Source organism: Larus michahellis, chromosome 14 (assembly GCF_964199755.1).
Source record: "Larus michahellis chromosome 14, bLarMic1.1, whole genome shotgun sequence".
Lineage (NCBI taxonomy): Eukaryota > Metazoa > Chordata > Aves > Charadriiformes > Laridae > Larus > Larus michahellis.
In genome coordinates this window covers 7,593,673-7,611,665 of record NC_133909.1, presented here as the reverse complement: position 1 = coordinate 7,611,665, position 17,993 = coordinate 7,593,673, and the positions used below count along the sequence as shown (strand labels likewise).

Here is a 17,993-nt window from a genome sequence, read left to right as displayed (position 1 = left end):
TGATCCAGCAGACCCATCTCTGATGTCAGAGGAAATAATGGGGAGATATAATTAGCAAAGTCAGGCTCAGGCAGTCAAACAGCAATTGGACAGGTGCAGATGGCTCTTGGAAACATGGTCTATTCCTCTGGCTTGGGACCGTCTGCTGATCTGGAAGGAGGGAACTGGAGATCGAATTCAGTCTCTTAAATAAACTTCTCAGTAAAGATTAATTTATTTCCAGTCTAATCAACAACACCAGATTGCTCTAAAGGGAGTTGTAAATAAAAGGATCTCTATGAGATATCGACTGGCACCTCCAGGTTTAGGCACAGATTTGTCCAGGTTCTAAATACAATTTGGTTTTCACTCCAAGCAGGCTCCTAACTGGGCTCTGTAGATGCAGTGGGTTTCTGAAGGGGAGCTGCTGGGGTAGCCAGGCTCAGGTTAGCACCAGCTTCATAAAGAAGCTGAAGTAGCCTGTCTAGCACAAGGCGCTGCCCCTCCCTGGGGTAACACATCGCTAACCCTGGTGACCACCCAGGTCTGTGCTTTGCCACTGCCCATGGAAGCCCATCAGCTGTATGGGCTGATGGCTGGAGGAGTGTCGGCCGGAGCAGCTCTGGTGCAAGTGTGGGGCTCCCTAATGTGAATACCAACAAGCTGGGTGTGAAGCACGGCTCAAGCAGCACAGCAGACCTGGCTTTGTGCTCTCAACTCAGCAACTGATCGGAGCTGGCAGCAGGAAACCTCCCCGCCCAGGGCTGCCTTCCAGTCCCACCTGACTGTGTCCTGTGGACGCCTCCCGCAAGGAAGGGCTGCATTTCCCGGTAGTGAGAGCAAGGAGCGCCGGGCTCTTTGCAGACCCGGGGGGAGGGCTTCTATCGCGGCAGACGGAGTTGGCGGGGGGGGAGTTGGAGAGGGACCAACGGTTGTGTGGAAGCTGCCACGGACACTGCCTGCGTGAAGAAGAGCTCTCACGGCCTCCCCGCCCCCAGGCGGGACCAGCCTTCACTCCCCTCTTCCTCCTCCTCCGGGCGGGGGAACCCTGCGAGCCGGGCGGGCACGGCGACGGCGAGGAGCCAGGCACCGCTCTGCTGTCCTGCGGGGGATCGAGACCGGACCGAGCCGAACCGGGCCGTGCCGAATAGAACCCAACCGGACCGAACCAAACCGTGCTGGGCCGGGCCGGCCTAACGGGACCCCACCGGGCGGAGGGGGGGGCGGGCGCTGTCCGCGGTGCTGAAGGCGGAGCCGAGCTCTGTCCGCGGTGCTGCAGGAGAGGCCCGGCCCGGCCCGGTTCCCCCGGCGGCCGGAGGCGGCCCATGCACCCCGGCCATGCAGACCCACGCCGCCGGCTCGGGGGGGGCTGGCTACAACGAGTCCCTGCTGCACAAGGTAGGGCTGGGGCAGCGGCGATGCTTGGAGAGAGGAGGAAGCGGGGAGGGGGGCCGCAAACTGCGGGGGGGTGTTGCCGGGGCGGCGGGAGGGGAATTGCCGGTCGGGCGCCTGCTTGAACCTCCCCAGAGAACTCTGTCCCTCTCCCCTGCTCGCTCCTCTTCTCCCAGTGGGGTCCACCCGCCACCCCCAATCCTGGCGGGTGGGGGTGCGGCTGCAGCTCTTTCGCCCCCCTCGCCCCGCGGCGAGCGGTGCTGGGCAACCCGAGGGCTCGGTCCCAGCCCCGGTCACTGCCACCTCCCGGGTGACTTGTGGGGAGGGGGGCGGCAGGATCGGGTTGTTTGCAAAGCAAAGCAGGCAGGAGAGCTGGAAAGGGGCCAGCCCCACATCAAAGCCTGCAGCTGGCGTCCATCCGCTCCTGCTGTCCTGTGCACCCTTCAGGGGGTCGGGGCGGGGGAACTGCACCCCAGAGCTCTCTTTGACAGAGCCATTCTAAGAACCTGAGACTTCGCTGCCATGAATTAGTGGTGTCCCAAGAGATGTCCATCCCTGCCCTTTTTGCTTTAAAATACTTCTCTTCTGCGGGGTCCCTGGGACTGCGTTTTGTAACTCCACATTGGATGGAGGGTGGCCAGGGCTGCTGCTGTCCCCACAAGACCTGGGTGGCTCAGGCTCTGCTGCAGGCTCTGCTGGAGCACGGCTTTTGCTCCCTGCAGTCAGACGCTGCCCTGCAACTCCAGGAGACATGGAGAAGATGCTGGTCTCTGCCAGATCCACCCATCACTCCTTCCTGCTGTCCTCACACAGCTTTGCTGCAGTCCCCGGTGACTGTGCAGGGACCAACACCCCTGGGGAACAGGGGCAAAGCAGGGGCAGAGGAGGGCAGGGGAAAGGGCTGGGGTTGTGTGCATCCCTCTTCACAAATCCCAGTCTATTTTGCATCCTACTCTACTCAGGGCAAAATGCCCAGCCCTTGATTAGCAGGAAAATATCAATTACTACCAAGTCTCATTTCTGTTGTACACCGAGTACGTAGGACATGCCTCCAGGGATGACTCAAGAAACTTTGATTCTTTGCAAAGCCTTAACTCTCTCTTCTCCAACAATGAGCTGCTGCAGTAAAGGAGCAACATTGCTGGAAATGAGCCTCTAGGCAGAAGAGCTGCCCAGGGAAATAACCATCCCAGTCCCATGTTCTCCTGCTGTTTCCCTTGGTATTTTGCTGCCACTCCTGGCTGGGTTGCTTGTCTTGCAGAAAAAAGCCTGCTCTCACTTCAGGGATATGAGGCAGTAAATACCTCTCTAGATCTCGTTTCTGAGCAAGGAATCACATTTCAGATGTGCTGAGAAATCCTGAGAGAGCTTTGTGCTCTGGAGGCAAAGGTTAAGTGATTTCTGGTTGGTGGCTAAACTCAGGTCAGGGGAGGAAACAGGCTAGGAGCAAATCAAAGCAGAAACAGCAGAGGTTTGTTCTGGGCTGTTCCAGAAAAGTTTCATTTGGCCCAAAATGATGTATTCTGCTTTCAGGTGTTTTAACTCATTGACAAATAGGTCTTCCTCCCCTTGCATGCTTGGAACCATTTAGCTGGAACAAGCCCCAGGGGAGAGGGATGTCCCCCTGCAGTGCTGTTGATCCAAGGTGCTAGCAGGGGCTTTGCCAAAAGGGATCCCCTGTGAGATCTGAGCCAGTTTTTGTTTGATGTGCAGCCCTAGAGCTCATGTCTACAAGGCTGAAATACAGCCTGTGCCAGGGCATGGGCCCAGTGGGGCTGGCAGAGGGCCCTGGGCTCTGGCTCGAGCCAGTGTAAGGGACTTGGTCTTGGTAAAACAGCACCTGGGCAGGGTGCAGACAGCCCTGATGTGTCCCTGTGGCACAGGACAGCTTGAGGCAGCATCCAGCAGCATACAAGTTGACCTGGAGCACAGAAGAGGCAGCGCAATTTTGTATATAGAGCAGGTAAAAATAAGTCTGTGTAATGCATCCCTGAGAGACTGTGAGAGCGGGGTGACGAGGGGCCGAAAGCAGCTGCGGCTTCACTGTCAGCCATCTCCCACTGCTGTGTCCTGGCTGAGCTCTGCAGGCAGCTGTGCTGGGGTGCACGTACACGATTGCCACAATTTACTGCAATAAATCCTGCTGACCTGAGAGCAAACCTTTGGGTTTGGGGCTTCAGCAACTCTCTGAGAGCAGCATCAGAGCCCACAGAGGGCACCTCTTCCCTCCCTGCACCCCCCAGGACTGGGGTTTTACCCCATCAGGCTCCTACTAGCTACATTTATCTCAGGTCCCCCTACCACATGCTAATGCTCAAAAATGAACTGGGAAGATAACCTCAACCCACACGTGCTATGCCAGATCTCCTCCTGCTTGGCTGGCACTGGAAATGCAGCAATCACCTCCCTATGCTGCCTTGACAGCTGTGAAAACTTCTCTTCCCTAGGCACGTTAGACCAAAATATCTCCTTTGCTCGCTGGCTGCCAGCACGGGTAGGGAAGATCTGGGTGGATTTGCCTTCATTGCCCCATCACTCTGCCTTATCTGTGCAACCTACACCAAGCCAGCAGCGATTTTGATGGGAGGTGTTTTGTCTAGGTCTGAATTAGTCCAAAGCCCCTAATTTGAGGTGTGGGGAGGGATATTTGTTCTTTCACTAAGGCAGAGCTGGCAGACAGGTCTGCTCGGGGCTGTGCCCACTTTTCTGCTGGGTCCGTGAAGCAGGCAAGCTGTGGGGTGGTGGGGAAGTGAGGTTACTCTGCCCACCCAGTGGAAATAATTTCCTTTAGCTGGAAGCAAGAATTGCTTTGATTATGCTGGGGCTCAGGAGCGGTGCTTTGGGACTGTCACCAAGCAGGTCTCCCGATCTTGGCCAGCCCGTTTGTGTATACACCCCAGCAAAGCATCCCTCCAACCCCATGCCGCTGTGCACAGAGGAACTGCAGCACCAAAAGGAATCTCTGAACTTTTTGGCCAAAGTTTTCCAGGCGAAGGAAAACCCCTTGGAAAACCCAGGGTGCTGAGGGGGTGGCTGGGGAGGCTGGGCTGTGGCCGAGGGTGCTGGCGAGATGCAGGGCAGGTAAGAAGCTTCGTTGCTAGCAAGCTTCATGCTACCATGACTCAGGCATGTCCAACCTGATGTTTCGACTGCTGGCTAGCCACATCCACTCCGCGGTGGGGTTTTTATTCTTCTTTTATGTTTATTTTGTAGCCAGGAAGGCCATGGTGGTTTCCACCATGCAGTACCTCCACAGAGCCCGTGAGCTTTTCTGAAAGTCATTAAGAAAGTCTCTTGGCTGATTCAGGCCAGCTTTTACTATTATTATTATTAAGTCATGAAGCAATTCATGAGTTGTCTCTATTATAAATCCCAATTAAATTATTGATAGGGGAGTCTGCCTTTTATACATGTTCTTCTGTAAATCCTGGGCTCTGGAGGCTTTCTGGTGCTCTTTCCAGCCAGCTCTCTTGCCTCCATAATTAATGCCATTCTCTGCATTAACTGTTCCCAAAGACAGCGCTGCAGGGTGCAGCTGATCTTGTTGCACCTCCCAGCACCAGTATTTTACCTGGGATTGCTGTGTAGCACCAAAAAATGCAACACTGGGGTGCAGGAGCCCCACAGTAATGAACTCTTGGTGTATTTCCCTGTGTGGCTGCTCCGGGGCAGATCCTGCTCTCTGCATGGGGAACGTGCCTGGACCCCAGGGCAAAGCCAAGGGGAGCCTGGGAAGGGAAATTCTCGCCAGGAAAGGGGTGACCCAGCTCCTCTAACCTATGCTCAAGGGTTTCACCCGGAGATTTCTGCCTCCCAACATCCCCCCAGCTCCTGCGCAGGCTCCCAGCCCACGAGGCTGCTCTGAATGTACAACCAACCCGCAAAGAGCCTGGTGTCTAGTTAGGAAGTAGGGAGAAATCTCCAGCTGTGGGTCTGGCCACGTGTTGCTGCCTCTCAGCCCTGCGAAGGTGCAGGGCTCCATCCTGCCAACAGCTCCACTCAGCAGGTCAGGCTTTTCCCAGGAGACATTTGGGGTTTGGGATGTTTTTTTCCAAGGGAAAACGCTGATTCACCGAAGCGAGCGTTTCACTGAAGCGTATCGGCGTTAACAGGCTCCAGGCAGGTTGTGGTGCGGTGATTTATGCAAGGCAGGATGCTGGTCTCCTGCCAGTCCATGTTCCTGCTTTGTTTGTGGTCCTCCAGCTCCTTGGCTTTTGGTTTCATCCCACCCCCTTGGGGCCTGTGGGGTGGCAGGAACCATGGTGCCAGGTGCTGTGGCCCGTGCCTGGTGGCTGCTTTCCCCACGGCCTCCTGGGGCACAAAATCAGGTCTTGATCTGTCAGGACTGTTCGGGCACTTGACTAAACATGTTCCTCCAGCTCACCTGCCCTGCGCTTCACCAGGAGGTATGTGCAGTGCCTGAGGTGATGCCAGGCTGGGTTTCACCCCGGGGACCCTGGGTGCAGAGGAAGTGATGGAGAGACGAGACTGGCCATGTGTAGAGGTTCCCCTGGCCATTGGGAAGACGCCGAAGCAACAGATCCCATTTGGCAGGTGAAAAGTGACCTTTGCGATGTCACGCAGGGTGAGAACGAAAGGCTGCGGTGTCCTGGGGTGGAGCAGGACCACTGGAGCTGCATTGATGTAAACACAAACAAAGGGGGAAAAAATAATGCAGCAAAGTGTGGCACAGGTGGAGGCAGAGAGTGGGGAGGTTCAGTCCCAGCACCTTGCCGGCTCAGGGGTGGCAGAGGGACCAGTGACAGGAGGACACTGCCCTGCCCTGAACCCCCGGTTCCGTGCTCACCAGGGCTGCAGCTACAGGAACACCCATGTCCTGAAAGGCGGAGCCAAGACCACTTCTGAGCAAGAAGCCGGTCAGCAGAATGTTTATTTTAACTTGTGTCCCTGCGAAAAGGTTGAAAGTGCCTCGGTTTCCTGAAAGGATGGGAATGTTTGTGCTGGTGGCTCTGTCAACAGAACCCAAATAGCAGCAGAAAGGGGAAGGAGGGGTTTGCATTTGCACTCTTGGTCTCCCTTCGTCTGGGGGTTTGGAGGAACGCAGGCAGGAGCAGAAAGGAGAATGGGCTCCCCAGGCATGCGGTGTGGGTGCCAGGGCCATGGGAGGCGCTGGCAATGCCCCAGCTCCAACACCTGCGTGGCTCCCTCGTCCCTTCTGCTGGGGGACGCAAGCTCTGCTCCCTGTGGGGGGGCCTTGGGGCTTCCCACACGGGGCTGGAGAGACAGAGAGGCTCCATGACTTCAAACCCAGCGCCCTGCCAGAGGGGAGCACTGTGGGTCCATGGTGTTGATGCAGCTTGAAGACAGCCCGGTGCCCTGGAGAGGCTGCGTGGCTCTGGCAGTGGCTGTGTGCAGCAGCTGCGGGAGACAATGTCTTTTTTAAACGGTTTTGGACCTAATCCAGTGCCGCCAAAGTCCTTGCAAAGAGATTTTCTGCCAGGGCTGTGTGAGCTAAGGCTGCCTCTGCTCGGCAGCTTCCTGAGCTGGGGCAGGAGCATTTCTCCTGCTCGCTGTCCGTGATGGGCTGTGCTTTGCTTTCTCTTCCACCCCTCTGCTCTCGGAGAGGGCACAGCAGGGCTCGGGCCCAGGACTCATCCCGGGACACGTTTCATTTACTACAGAGATGGTCAGAGAGGTGGAAATTCCTCCCTGAGCAGGCGACAGGACCAAAGGTGACAGCAAAGGACAGGAAGCAGCAGGACCAGCCATCTGGCCATGGCGCTGGCAGCCTGTGGGGACAATCTGCTGCCAAGCGGGGCTGTGCAGTGGAGTTGTGCCACGGGGCTCAGCTCTGCCATGGGCTGGGGCTGGGCTGGTCCCTCCAGATCCTGCCCTATTCACTGCTGCAAGCCCGGCATCCCCTCCCCAAATGCCTGCCCCCCGACCGCACGCTGTCCTTGCTAGCTCAGGCATCACTTGCTTCCGCACGCTGATGCCTCTTTACCTGGTCCTTGCAGACGATCCTGGTCGGAGACAGCGGTGTGGGGAAGACGTCTCTGCTGGTCCAGTTTGACCAGGGCAAGTTCATTCCTGGCTCCTTCTCTGCCACCGTGGGCATTGGATTTACGGTAAGAGCCCAGTCCCACGTCCCTGGGCTGTGTAGCCTCCCTCACCCTTGTGGGACCAGTTTTACTTGGGTAATCACAATCTATGATTCTATGATTCTAAGCGGTGCTAAGCACAAAGAATTGGGAGAATTTGCTTTGCTGCTGGATGAGGGGCCCGGTTTGGCTGTGTGCTTGACAGCAAGCTGGGGGCCTGCAACACTTCAGGCTGCTGGCGGGGGAAGGAGGATGGATGAGGCTTCATGTCGCAAAACCCATGGTGGGGCCGTGCCTGAGCAAAGCCCTTTGCATTGCACCCGGAAAGCTGCCTTCAGAGCAGCCCCGTTCTCCTGGGGACAAGCCAGCCTGTGTCCTGCCTGTGTGGCCCGGGGCCCTTGCAAGAAGTCAGGCAGATGGTGGCGGTGCCTGGGAAAAGCACTCGGCCACCGTCCAGTGCTATTTGCAGAGCTGCCATGGGGCCAGCAAGTGGCTCCAGCACGTGCGTCCCCTCTCCCAGCGGAGCCCAGGACAGAGACAGCACTTGGGACCTCACCGCACAGTGAGACCGGCATCCCTCCAGCAGCTGTGGTGAGGCTGGGGCTCAGCTAGAGGCTATTAGCCACGGGGATTTTCTCTCTAGTCCAGGCCAAGGAAGCAGGGAAACACATGATACTGGCATGAGGAGTCCGGGGCCAAGCAGCCCAGAGCCAACACCGCAGGAGTGCCGAGCCCTGGGCAGGCAGAGGAGGCTCAGCCGTGCTCCCGACCTTTGCCAGCTCCCGGCTGCCTCGTTTGTCCTGCAGCAAATGACAGCGAGTGGAGGTGATGCTCAGCCAGGCGTTTTTCCTGCCGAGGCAACTCCGTGAGCACTAGCACGGTTTGCCATATCCTTCCAGCCCCGCTCCCCAGCAAGCTGCAGGGGAGTTCAGCAGCTTCCAGGAACTACGAGTGCCTCCAGCTCTGGGCGCTTTCCTGCCAAAAAGCATATATAAACTATAAATCCCCCAGCGTGGTCTGAGTGCAGTTACGGGACTGGAAATACAGGTTCCCTTTCCCGAGGGGCAGAGGAAGGCTTGGCTGGAGTAGGAGCAGGCAGCCGGGGAAGGCGCGGAGGCGGGTGCCATGGCAGGGAGCATCTCTGCCATCGGACCTCCCAGGGCCATGTGTGGCCTTACACCCACCCGCGGCCTTATTCCGAGGGGCACAGCTCTGCGCTGGAGCTCCACACGCCTGAATCCCAGAAGCCTGAGCGGGGCTGGGGGGTTTGCACTGAGATTAGCCCCAGCATGGGGGTGACGGGCTGGGTATCCCAGGGAAAATAAATCAGAGGGGGCTGAGGGCTCCTGTCCGTGGGGTGGTGCCTGAAAACCCTGAGCAGCCATAGTGCATGGACCTGGAGGGGATTTTGTGGAGTGAGTTTTTGGGTGACACAACATCCCTGGCTCTTTCCCGGGACTTCTCCCACATTCCCACACTTGGACTTTTCCCAAATGAAGCGCGCTATGAGTTGGGCCCCAACCGCCGGCGTAGGATGCTGGGGGCTGTGAGCTGCTGCGGGAGCGGGAGCCCTGGCAGCCATCCCGGCTGAGACGCAGGCGCCGCTGAACCGGCTCGCCGCAGCGCGCGGCTTCCGGCTAACGGCCGCTGCTTCTAGTTTCTTCCCGGCTTCTCTGTGCCTTGGGGCTAACCTGGGGCCCAGCTCGGCAGCCGTCGGGGCTGCAGCAGATGGGGCAAACCCCCCACCCTCGGGTGGGCTGGTGGGCTGGCAGTGGGAGCTGGTGTCCCTGCTGTCCCCACTGACCTGGTGTGGCCAGGGGTGATTCGGCAGCACTGGGGTCTCCATCCCTGCACCCCATGGTGGATGGGGGGCTGTTCATTTGTGGGGTGAGCGGTTCCTCCTCTCCCCATCCGTGTGTCCAGAGGGACATGCCAGAGCTCTGCCTGCAGTCCGGTGCCACCGAGCCCCTGTGAACCCAAGCACCCGGGGTCCCCAGCGTAGGGGTGTTGGGGGGAAGGTTTCCAGCCCTGAGCCTCCTCTTCCTCATCTCGGGGTCAGGCCGGGCAGGGAGGCGGCCGGGGCACAGCCTTGTGGGTGGCATTGGCCGGGGAGGAGGAGGAAGAGGAGGAGGAAGGCGGGCCGGGTGGGGCCGTGACTCCCGCTGGCCCCGCGGCGCCGCTTCTCGGCGGCTCCGCTCGGAAGCATCATGAGCGGCCCCGGCGGGGCGGCGGGGAGCGGGACCCCCCCGGCGGGGAGCGGGGATACCCCGGCGGGCAGCAGGGTCCCTCCGGCGCTGCCCCAGGACTACGAGCTGGCCGGCAAGGTGGGAGGCGGCGCGGGGTGCGGAGCAGGGATGGACGCCCCCAGCCCCGCTGCAGGTGGAGGTTGGGGTCGCCCCCCAGCCCGGGGGAGACCGGGAGGGATCCGGGGGGGGGGCGGGGGCCGGGGCCGCTCGCTTCCTCCGCTGCTGCGATCGCGCCCAGGAAGCGGCTGCGGGCCGGGGAAGGGGAAGGGGGAGGAGGCGGTGGTCCCAGCGGAGCCCCCCCCCAGCCCTGACCGCCCTTGCCCCGGGGTTGGGGGGGGTCCCTGCTCCAGGGGCGGGGGGGCAGGTCTTTGTCCCGGGTGTGTCCCTGCCCCGAAGTGGCAATGGGGGTCCCGGTCCCGGTGGCCCAGCTGCAGGAATAGGGCTTTCAGGGCTCTTGTCTTGGTGGGCAGTGGGAATTCCTGGAGGGTGGGGGGGCACGGCCAAGCTCTGCCATCTGAAAGCCCGCCCTGCCCTTCTCCAGGCAAGGGGGGCTCCTGCCAGCCGGGACAGCGGTGCCCCCCATGATACAGGACAGGGAAAGCAAGACCCCATCCAGCCTGTCACTGCAGCCCAAGGGCACTGGGGAGGGGGGCAGGTGTGTGCCCCAGACCCGAGCCAGCCCAGGGCCCCACACCCAGCCTGCAGTCCCCCACACTGCAAACACCCCCGCGCCCCTTCCAGATATCGGGGTGGGAACCGTCCTCTCCGAGTGCCCCCGTCTTCCCCAGCCCAGCTTGGCCGAGGATTGCCCCGGGGAAGCTCCCTCCTTTCCCCAGCAGCGCAGGGGATGCACAGGGTAGATGAACTTTTTACCCGAAAAATTTCATACGCGGCCCCAGGCTGAGTCCAGCGCTGATGGTGCCAGCCCTGAGACCTCCCCCCGCCTTGCTGAGCCGGCTCCCAAGCAGTCCCGTGTGCTGCCACCTTCCCGAAACTGATTTTATTCCCTCCCCTTTATCATCTCTGCTCTGACTCCTTTCAACATCTGACACTGGAGGGAGATTTTTGTGTTAGAGGGAGGAAATCAGTTGCCAGCTTGCTCTGGAGCGAGGTGGTGGCAGAACTGGGTGGTGTTCCCAGCCTGGGCTGGGCAGGGGTGTCCTGGGGGAGGATTTGACGAGCAAAGCGTGAACTGGCAGGAGTTCCAGCCCCCAGTTCTGGCTGTGCTGGCCCACAGGGCGTTTGCTGTGCCATCCCTGTGGAGGGTGGCCATGGGGCTCACGGCGTTCACCCTGCCCAGGGACAGCTGGGCTGTGGGGGTTTGCTTTACAGGCTCCAGCATCCCGGCAGGGTGGGCTTGCGGGGATGGACCTTCTTGCTGGAGTCCTGTTCACTGCCATTTTTAGGCAACGGGTAGATGCAGTCAGCGTCAGGTTAATTATTTCCGGGCAGTAAAGGACTGCTGCTGGCAAGGAGGGAGGAGATCCCAGCATCAGGGTGTCGGGTAAGGCTGTGCTTTCCAAGACCAGCATTGGTCCTGGCTGCTGCCTGCCCAGGTCCGGCGGTGCCAGGGTGGCTGGGGAGCCTGGGCTAAGCCTGTTTGCTTAGCAGGAGGGGAAAAGGCACCATATTTGCTTTGGTGTCTGCAGCAGGCAGGGCCCTGGGCACCGACAGGGCGAGAGTCCCGGACACGGCGGGGTTTGCCCAAGCCATGCATCAGCCCTTGGGCTGGACACACCCAGGCCGGGGGCAAAATGTGGGCGGAGGTGGCTCCACATGTCCTGGAGCTGCGGCTGGTTCCCCAGGAGCCTCCTGGGCTGGGAGTCGGCCAGGAGCCATCTCTTCTTGCCAAGGCACCTGCTTTCCCACCAGCTCTCCTGTTCTGCTCTCCCCCTCTCCTGTGGCTGGGGGCTGCTCCGCTGCCCTGCGGCATCGCTTGGCTGTGCCCTCGGGGGTCTCATCCCACCCCCAGCCCTCATGGGGCTCCCCAGACCCTCCAGGACCAGCCCCAGGGAAAGAAACAGAGGGAATTGGTGGGGGGGGCTCAGCACCACCCAGGGATGCTGCCCCCCTCCCTGTCCTGCTGACACCTCTCCCTGCGCCCATCTTGCAGGTGATGTTACTTGGAGACTCGGGCGTGGGGAAAACCTGCTTCCTGCTCCAGTTCAAAGACGGGGCCTTTCTCTCCGGGACGTTCATAGCCACCGTGGGCATAGATTTCCGGGTGAGACCACCACAGCTGCCGGCCCCTCGCCTGCCCTGACCCACACCTTGGCCAGGACGAGGTGCAGGGAAGGGGCGATAGGGGTTTCCAGCCTCCGCACCCCAAATAATCTCCCAACCAGCTGCAGGCACTTGCTGAAACCCTTCCACCTCTCCCTGGGAGAGCAATAGCAGACAGAAGAGCCCACTGGGGATGTCACCTCTTGCATTTAAATCAGCAAAAAGCCTTGGTTTAGCTCATCCCAGCTGGGTGCGTGGGCTGGGTGCGTGCGGTGGATGGCCAGCATGCTCCACTGTGCGGGCTGAGGCCAACGGCTGGCGGGGACAAACACTGGTTGCTGTAATTTTGTGCCTTGAAAGGGGTGAAACTGGCTGACGAGGAGTTGTTAAGGTCACTGGATCCCATTTAAACCCTCCTGCTGCTCTCTGTTCACCGAAATTTCAGCTGCGGGGTCTCTCTGGGGATGCACGGGCAGGCAGAGCTGTTTGCAGCACAGGGCAGAGCGGCGTTTCATCAGGCTGGAAGTCACGGGGATGTCCCCAGGCAGGGCTCTGCCCACGGCTGCCGACACGTGTCGAGTGCGGTCGGCGCTTCCTCTGCCTCTGCAGCGGCCGCGGCTCTGCTTTTCTGCCGCCTTTGCTGCCTGGGCTGCTCTTGGCTTGCAGGGGGGAGCTGGGGGGTCGTTGGTGAACCAGGGCTGGGGGAGAGGGCTGTGGGTTTGCTTTGGAGGGGTCTTGTGGCCTGTCCTTCCAATAAAATCATGAAAGAAGGAAAATCTGCCATGTCCCACTGCTGGGCTCAGCGATGGTGGCCCCAGGGGTGTTGCCAGCTCGTACATACCTGCTCTACCTTGTGCAGGTGTCCCCTCCAGCAGCCCATGGTAGGTAATTTCCAGTCTTCTAGGGCATGTTTTTGTTTTATTCAACCCATTTTCTCAGTTTTTGTCATCTTCGCATGGCCTGAATTTCCATTTCAAACAATTCCAGGCAAGGAAATTATTTATAGGGGTCTTCTCTTTCCAGATTCATCCCTCCAAGTACAATTCTTTAAGAGGCTTAAAATAGCCCTTTAGTAACTCCTGTTTTTCTTTCTTCTGGCCTCTGGAGAGAAGTCCCTGAGCTTCTGAGTTGGGTACAGCAATTGCTTGGAGCCCTGATAACTGCCTTCCTCACTCACTTGAAAATTCCTCTTCCCTTCCCCAGTCCCAGCCCGGCTGCCTGGCTGTAAACCACTATGGCCCAGGAGATTTCCTCCTGCCATGCTGGGTAAACCTGTGTGCTACCTGCAACCTCAGCTCAGTGTGTGCAACCACCTTTAAGGGTCAAGCAAAGCTCCCACCAGCAAGAAAACCTGAGCTGGACACCCCGCATCACCTGCTGAGCATCCCCAGGCAGCTTGCAGCACCCAAAAGCCTTAATTTCTGCAAATAGCCCAAATTTTTAGGGCAGCGGTGGTTCCTTTGGCACATGGAGCAAAGGAATCCTGGCAAAAGGTCAGGGCTTTATGGCAGGCAAACAAAAAAGCATGCCAAGATGTTATTAATAGATGCACATTTGCATGTAGTTCATGCAAAACCTCCCCACTTCCCCGGCTCTGCCGAACTTCCCCTGGCCACGTGGGCAGGGGCTGCTGCAAGCCCAGGGCTACCTGGCGCAAGCCAGAGCGGGTCGGTGTCCCCGGGCTTTGTGGGAGAGCCCGCATCTTTAGCCAGCTTATTAGGGGAGTTGCGAGCCACAGGACAGCAGTGCTGGCTGTAGGAGATGAGCGAGGCACCGGCTCCAAAGCAGGCTGGGATCTTGCTGTCCTGTCTCCACCAGGGCCTGATTCTGCCATTTTCCACCCTGGCATGGGGGGGATGCTGCTCTGGGATGTCCCTGTAGCCACCACGCAGCATCGCAGCCCCCCCAGCACTGGGGTTGAAGCAATGAGGCTTCAACATCCAGCCCCGTGGGCAGCCTGGCTTCATCCCGCTGGCTGGGGGAGAGCAGCCGAGGGGCTGGGGCACAGCCGGCTCCACACAGGGGCTGGCCGGCACCCACACCAAAGTGTGCTTTGGGCTGATGGACGTGGTCTCCTTCTCTCCTGCAGAACAAAGTGGTGGCCGTGGACGGTGTGAAGGTGAAGTTGCAGGTGAGCTTTGGGAGGGGGTGAGCAATTCCCAGCCAGGTTGCTGGAAACCCTCCCCAGGCTGAGCGCGGTGGTCCGGTGGGGTTGGGAGCCACGGGGGCATCCCCAGCCAGGGGGTTTCCCCTCCCCGCTCTCACCGGGGCGGCTTCTCGGCAGATCTGGGACACGGCAGGACAGGAGCGTTTCCGCAGCGTCACCCACGCCTACTACAGGGATGCCCAAGGTGGGTTTGGGGTCCGTCAGGGACGGGGGAAACCATCCGCAGCCCATCCCTGCAGTGGGGCAATGCCTCTGCCTCTTTCCTTCCAGCCCTGCTCCTGCTCTATGATATCACCAGCAAGATGTCCTTCGACAACATCCGCGTGAGTCCCCGCCGTCGGTCAGGAGCGTGTTTCTCCCTGGGGACTGGGGTCGGGGGTGCCCTGCGTGGCTTGCTGGGTGTTTGGGGCAGTTTGAAGCCTGTTTTACACGTAAGCACTGGCTGTTTCAGCCAGACCGAGCCAGCTGGGAGCTCGTCCCCAGGACGCCTGGCTGGGCGCTGCACGGCTGGGTGAGTTTTGTTTAAGGACGTGGTAAATGGCTGGAGGGAGAAAACGTGGTTTGGGATGGACGTGAACTATGTCTAGGCTTGGGCTGTAGCCAGGAGACAGGGCGTTTTCAGGACTGTTCGGCTGTGATGCTGGAATGATGCCCAAAAAAATTTAGTTTTCCCCATCCTCGTGGAGGAGTGCCAGGGCTGAGAGGGGAGGGACGGGGGTACCACTCACCCCAACCCAGCCCCACTGTCCCACAGGCCTGGCTGACGGAGATCCACGAGTACGCCCAGAAGGACGTGGTCATCATGCTGCTGGGCAATAAGGTGCGTGCAGGGTCCCCCTTCACCCCACAGCGTCCTGTGCTGTGCTGTGCCCACCCTGCCCTTGCCATCCCCTGGGTTGTGGAGGGGTGGGACTCAGTGGGTGCTCTGCCTGCTGGAGCACCCTGCCTGCACCCTTCACCCGGCTCTGCTGCTTCCTGGGCTCAGTCAGGCCCAGAGGTGACCCCAGAGGTTTGGGGGGGCCGGGGCGACCGTTGTCCCCGGCAGCCAGTAGGGGGCAGCAGGAGGCTGAGGCTCCCGCAGGGGGTGCTGCCGGTATGGGATGCTGCTGGACATGGGATGCCCACCCGGTCCTGGATGCACCCCCAGATCTAAGATAGCCCCAAGTCCCAGATGCCCAGCCAGGTCCCAGATTCTCTCCGGTGACCCCAGATGCTGCCGGGTGCCCAATGCCCAACTGGGTACTGGATTTTCCCCTGGGACTGGATGCCCCCTGGATCCTGGATGATGCTGTGTACTCGGTGCCCAGCAGGGTACCAGAAGCCTCCCTGGGTCCTGGATGCCTCAAGGTGCTGGATGCTGCTCCAGGTCCCCATGTCCCAGTTGGCCCCCCACATCCTTGATGCCACCGGGTGTCAGATGCTCAACTGCTCTCGGATTCTCCTCTGGGCACTGGATGTTCCTGGGTCCCTGATGCCCCCAGTTCCTGGCAGCCCCCTGCGCACCCCACGCTGCCTGCTTGCCACATGCCCCCGGGGTGCCAGCTAGCCCTGGTATGCGATGACATTTTCCTTCCCTTGGCAGGCTGACGTGAGCAGTGAGAGGGTTGTGAGGACGGAGGATGGAGCATCGCTGGCCAGGGTGAGCTATGGCGGGCTGCAGCCTCCCCAGACAATTGCCTGTCACTCAGGGTCCCCATGCATCCATGCCATCCCCTCTGATGGGTGCCCAGATGTGCCTGGCTCTAGCACGGGTGGCGTGGCAGCTGCTTGCACACAAAACCTGGGACAAGGCAGGGAGGGGATGGTACCTTGTCCCAAAGCCTCAGCTGGGTGACAGGGACAATTCGGAGGGACAGGAGGGCATTTTGGGGCTGGCACTGATGGGGTTGTGCTGTCTTTGCAGGAGTATGGTGTGCCTTTCATGGAGACGAGTGCCAAGACAGGCATGAACGTGGAGCTGGCCTTCCTGGCCATTGCCAAGTGAGTACCTGGGGGACCCGGGCAAGGGAAGTATCCCCTGCAGCCCCACCGCCTCCTGCACCGGCACTGGAGCGGGCAGGGGCGGATAACACAGCCCCACCACCCCAGGGAGCTGAAGCAGCGCGCGGTACAGCCGTCGGATGAGCCCCGCTTCCAGATCCATGACTACATCGAGTCGCAGAAGAAGAAATCCAGCTGCTGTGCCTTCGCCTGAGAGTGGCCAGGAGGAGCCGGCAGCCCCAGGGGCGCAGGCAGGCGGGAGGCAGAGCTGGGGCCCAATCCTGCCCTCGAGCACCCGAGGGAACCAGGCTCTGACGAGCCAAACATGGACAGGACAATACGGCAGAGCGAAGCCTGCACAAGGAGAGCCATCGCCCCCACACCAGCACCCCGGAGCCGGATCCTGCTGCCCTGCGAGGCAATGCCTGGAGCTTACTGTGTGCCACTGGGGGAATAACTGCGCTGTGGTGGCTGCCAACCTGGCCTCCATCACCCTAGCAGGTGATGCCTCCATCACCCTAGCAGGATGCAGAATATGGCCCCGCGCCTAGCTGAGGGCCACTTGGAGTGGCCTCAGGGGACGTGTGTGTGCCATGGAAGGCCCCCATGCAGCCCCTGGCCCCCTCCTCCCCTGCAGCCATCCCAGCTCTCAGCACTGCTCTCGTTTGGCTGGAAGGGCTCAATCCAGCCCCATGCCTTTCCGGAGCTGCTGGACTCTGGTTTCCCTCCAGGGATCCTCAGCTCTGCCCCGCAAGCTGCCCCATGCCCGGGTGCAGCCAGTGCCCACGCTCGGCCGTGGCTCCTTGCTGCTGTGGTTGCTGCTGTCGGCTTTTATCCTCCTGCTGCCATGAGGGCAGCAACGTCCCCGCTGTGTCCCAGTTCTGCCAGAGGGAATGGCCGGGATGGGGAAGCATTTGGCCAAGCCTGCTCCCTTCCCCTGCGGCTGGCGTGAGAAATAAAGCTCCCCTGGGAGTGCCCGAGTGATGCTTGGGGCAATCCTAACACACAGGGCAATTTGTAAAAACCTTTGTTTCCCCCCTCTTGTAGCCACAGGAGTTGAAGACTTTTTTTTCTTTTTTTTTTTTTAACCTAGAAAAGACTTTTTCTTTTCAATTCCTCCAGACAAAACCATCTCCGGCCTCGTGCAGATTGGAGCTGGTGGGGTGGAGGTGCCCGCGGTAGCTGGGGCTGCTGTGCCTGCCGGGTGCCAGGGCGGGCTGGGTTTCTCTCCCTTCGCTGCACATGTAATGCAACAGTTTCTTCCTGCCACTGGCAAATAGCAGCTGAAACCCACTCTCTGGAAAGCAGATGCCTGAGATGCTTCAGCCAGCAAACGCTGCTACGTTGGGCACCGGCGAGGCACAGGGTGCAAGGCTTGAGCCCCACGTTGCTGCACATCCCCGGTGCTCAGCCTGGCCCTGCTGACCCCCCCGGCACACTGCCAGCTCCCCCGAGCACTACCGAGGGTGGTGAGGTGGTGGATATTTGGTTACGTAGCTGAAGAGCTGATGCGGAGGGCATGGCGCTGCTGCACGTAGGAGTTGGGGACTGTCCGGCACATCCGTCCCCTACAGCATCTTGCCTGGCCCTGCGCCTGAGCTGCTCATCTCTCACCGGCCCCGCTGCCCCCTTCGCCTCTGCTCTGCTCCCAGGTCTCTCTTTGCAAGTTTACACATTAAAGCTGGGTATTTTCGAGGCTTTGCATCCGCCTGGTTTTTTATTGCGTGAGAAATCCCTGCCCCGGGTCTGCGACGTGGGAGGCTGCTGCGCCCGGGCGCTGCAGAGCAGCGGGACTGGGGGCGTCCCAGGAGCAGCTGTGGGGAGGGGGAAGCACCCACAGCCCCTTCCTCCCAGCTGGGGCTTTCGTTGCACATTTCAGACAGTCCAAAGGTGAGAGGAGATGAGTAAACATGGCCTGTTAAATTAAAACCAACCTCCTCCCCT

The 17,993-nt window shown here is 60.0% G+C and overlaps 1 protein-coding gene across 3 annotated transcripts; it reads left to right on the top strand.

The window, feature by feature from the left end:
* Positions 1-1,029: 1,029 nt before the first annotated feature.
* Positions 1,030-17,749, top strand: RAB37 (RAB37, member RAS oncogene family). 3 transcript variants are annotated; one of them, XM_074607487.1, is made up of 9 exons: positions 1,030-1,377; positions 7,350-7,460; positions 13,992-14,033; positions 14,187-14,253; positions 14,340-14,392; positions 14,824-14,889; positions 15,652-15,708; positions 15,973-16,049; positions 16,158-17,749. In XM_074607487.1, the coding sequence occupies exons 1-9, from the start codon at positions 1,318-1,320 to the stop codon at positions 16,261-16,263; spliced, it is 639 nt and encodes a 212-aa protein (XP_074463588.1). In that variant the 5' UTR covers positions 1,030-1,317; the 3' UTR covers positions 16,264-17,749. The 3 variants fall into 3 exon arrangements, with proteins under 3 accessions (XP_074463588.1, XP_074463587.1, XP_074463589.1); XM_074607486.1 differs by lacking the exons at positions 1,030-1,377; positions 7,350-7,460 and adding exons at positions 9,543-9,757; positions 11,793-11,903; XM_074607488.1 differs by lacking the exons at positions 1,030-1,377; positions 7,350-7,460 and adding an exon at positions 9,596-9,757.
* Positions 17,750-17,993: the final 244 nt, after the last annotated feature.

Coding starts and splice junctions, on each gene's coding strand:
- RAB37 (XM_074607486.1), top strand. CDS start 9,641: ATGAGCGGCCCCGGCGGGGCGGCGGGGAGCGGGACCCCCCCGGCGGGG. Junction 14,393..14,823: donor TGTCCTTCGACAACATCCGC/GTGAGTCCCCGC, acceptor ACTGTCCCACAG/GCCTGGCTGACGGAGATCCA. Junction 15,709..15,972: donor ATGGAGCATCGCTGGCCAGG/GTGAGCTATGGC, acceptor CTGTCTTTGCAG/GAGTATGGTGTGCCTTTCAT.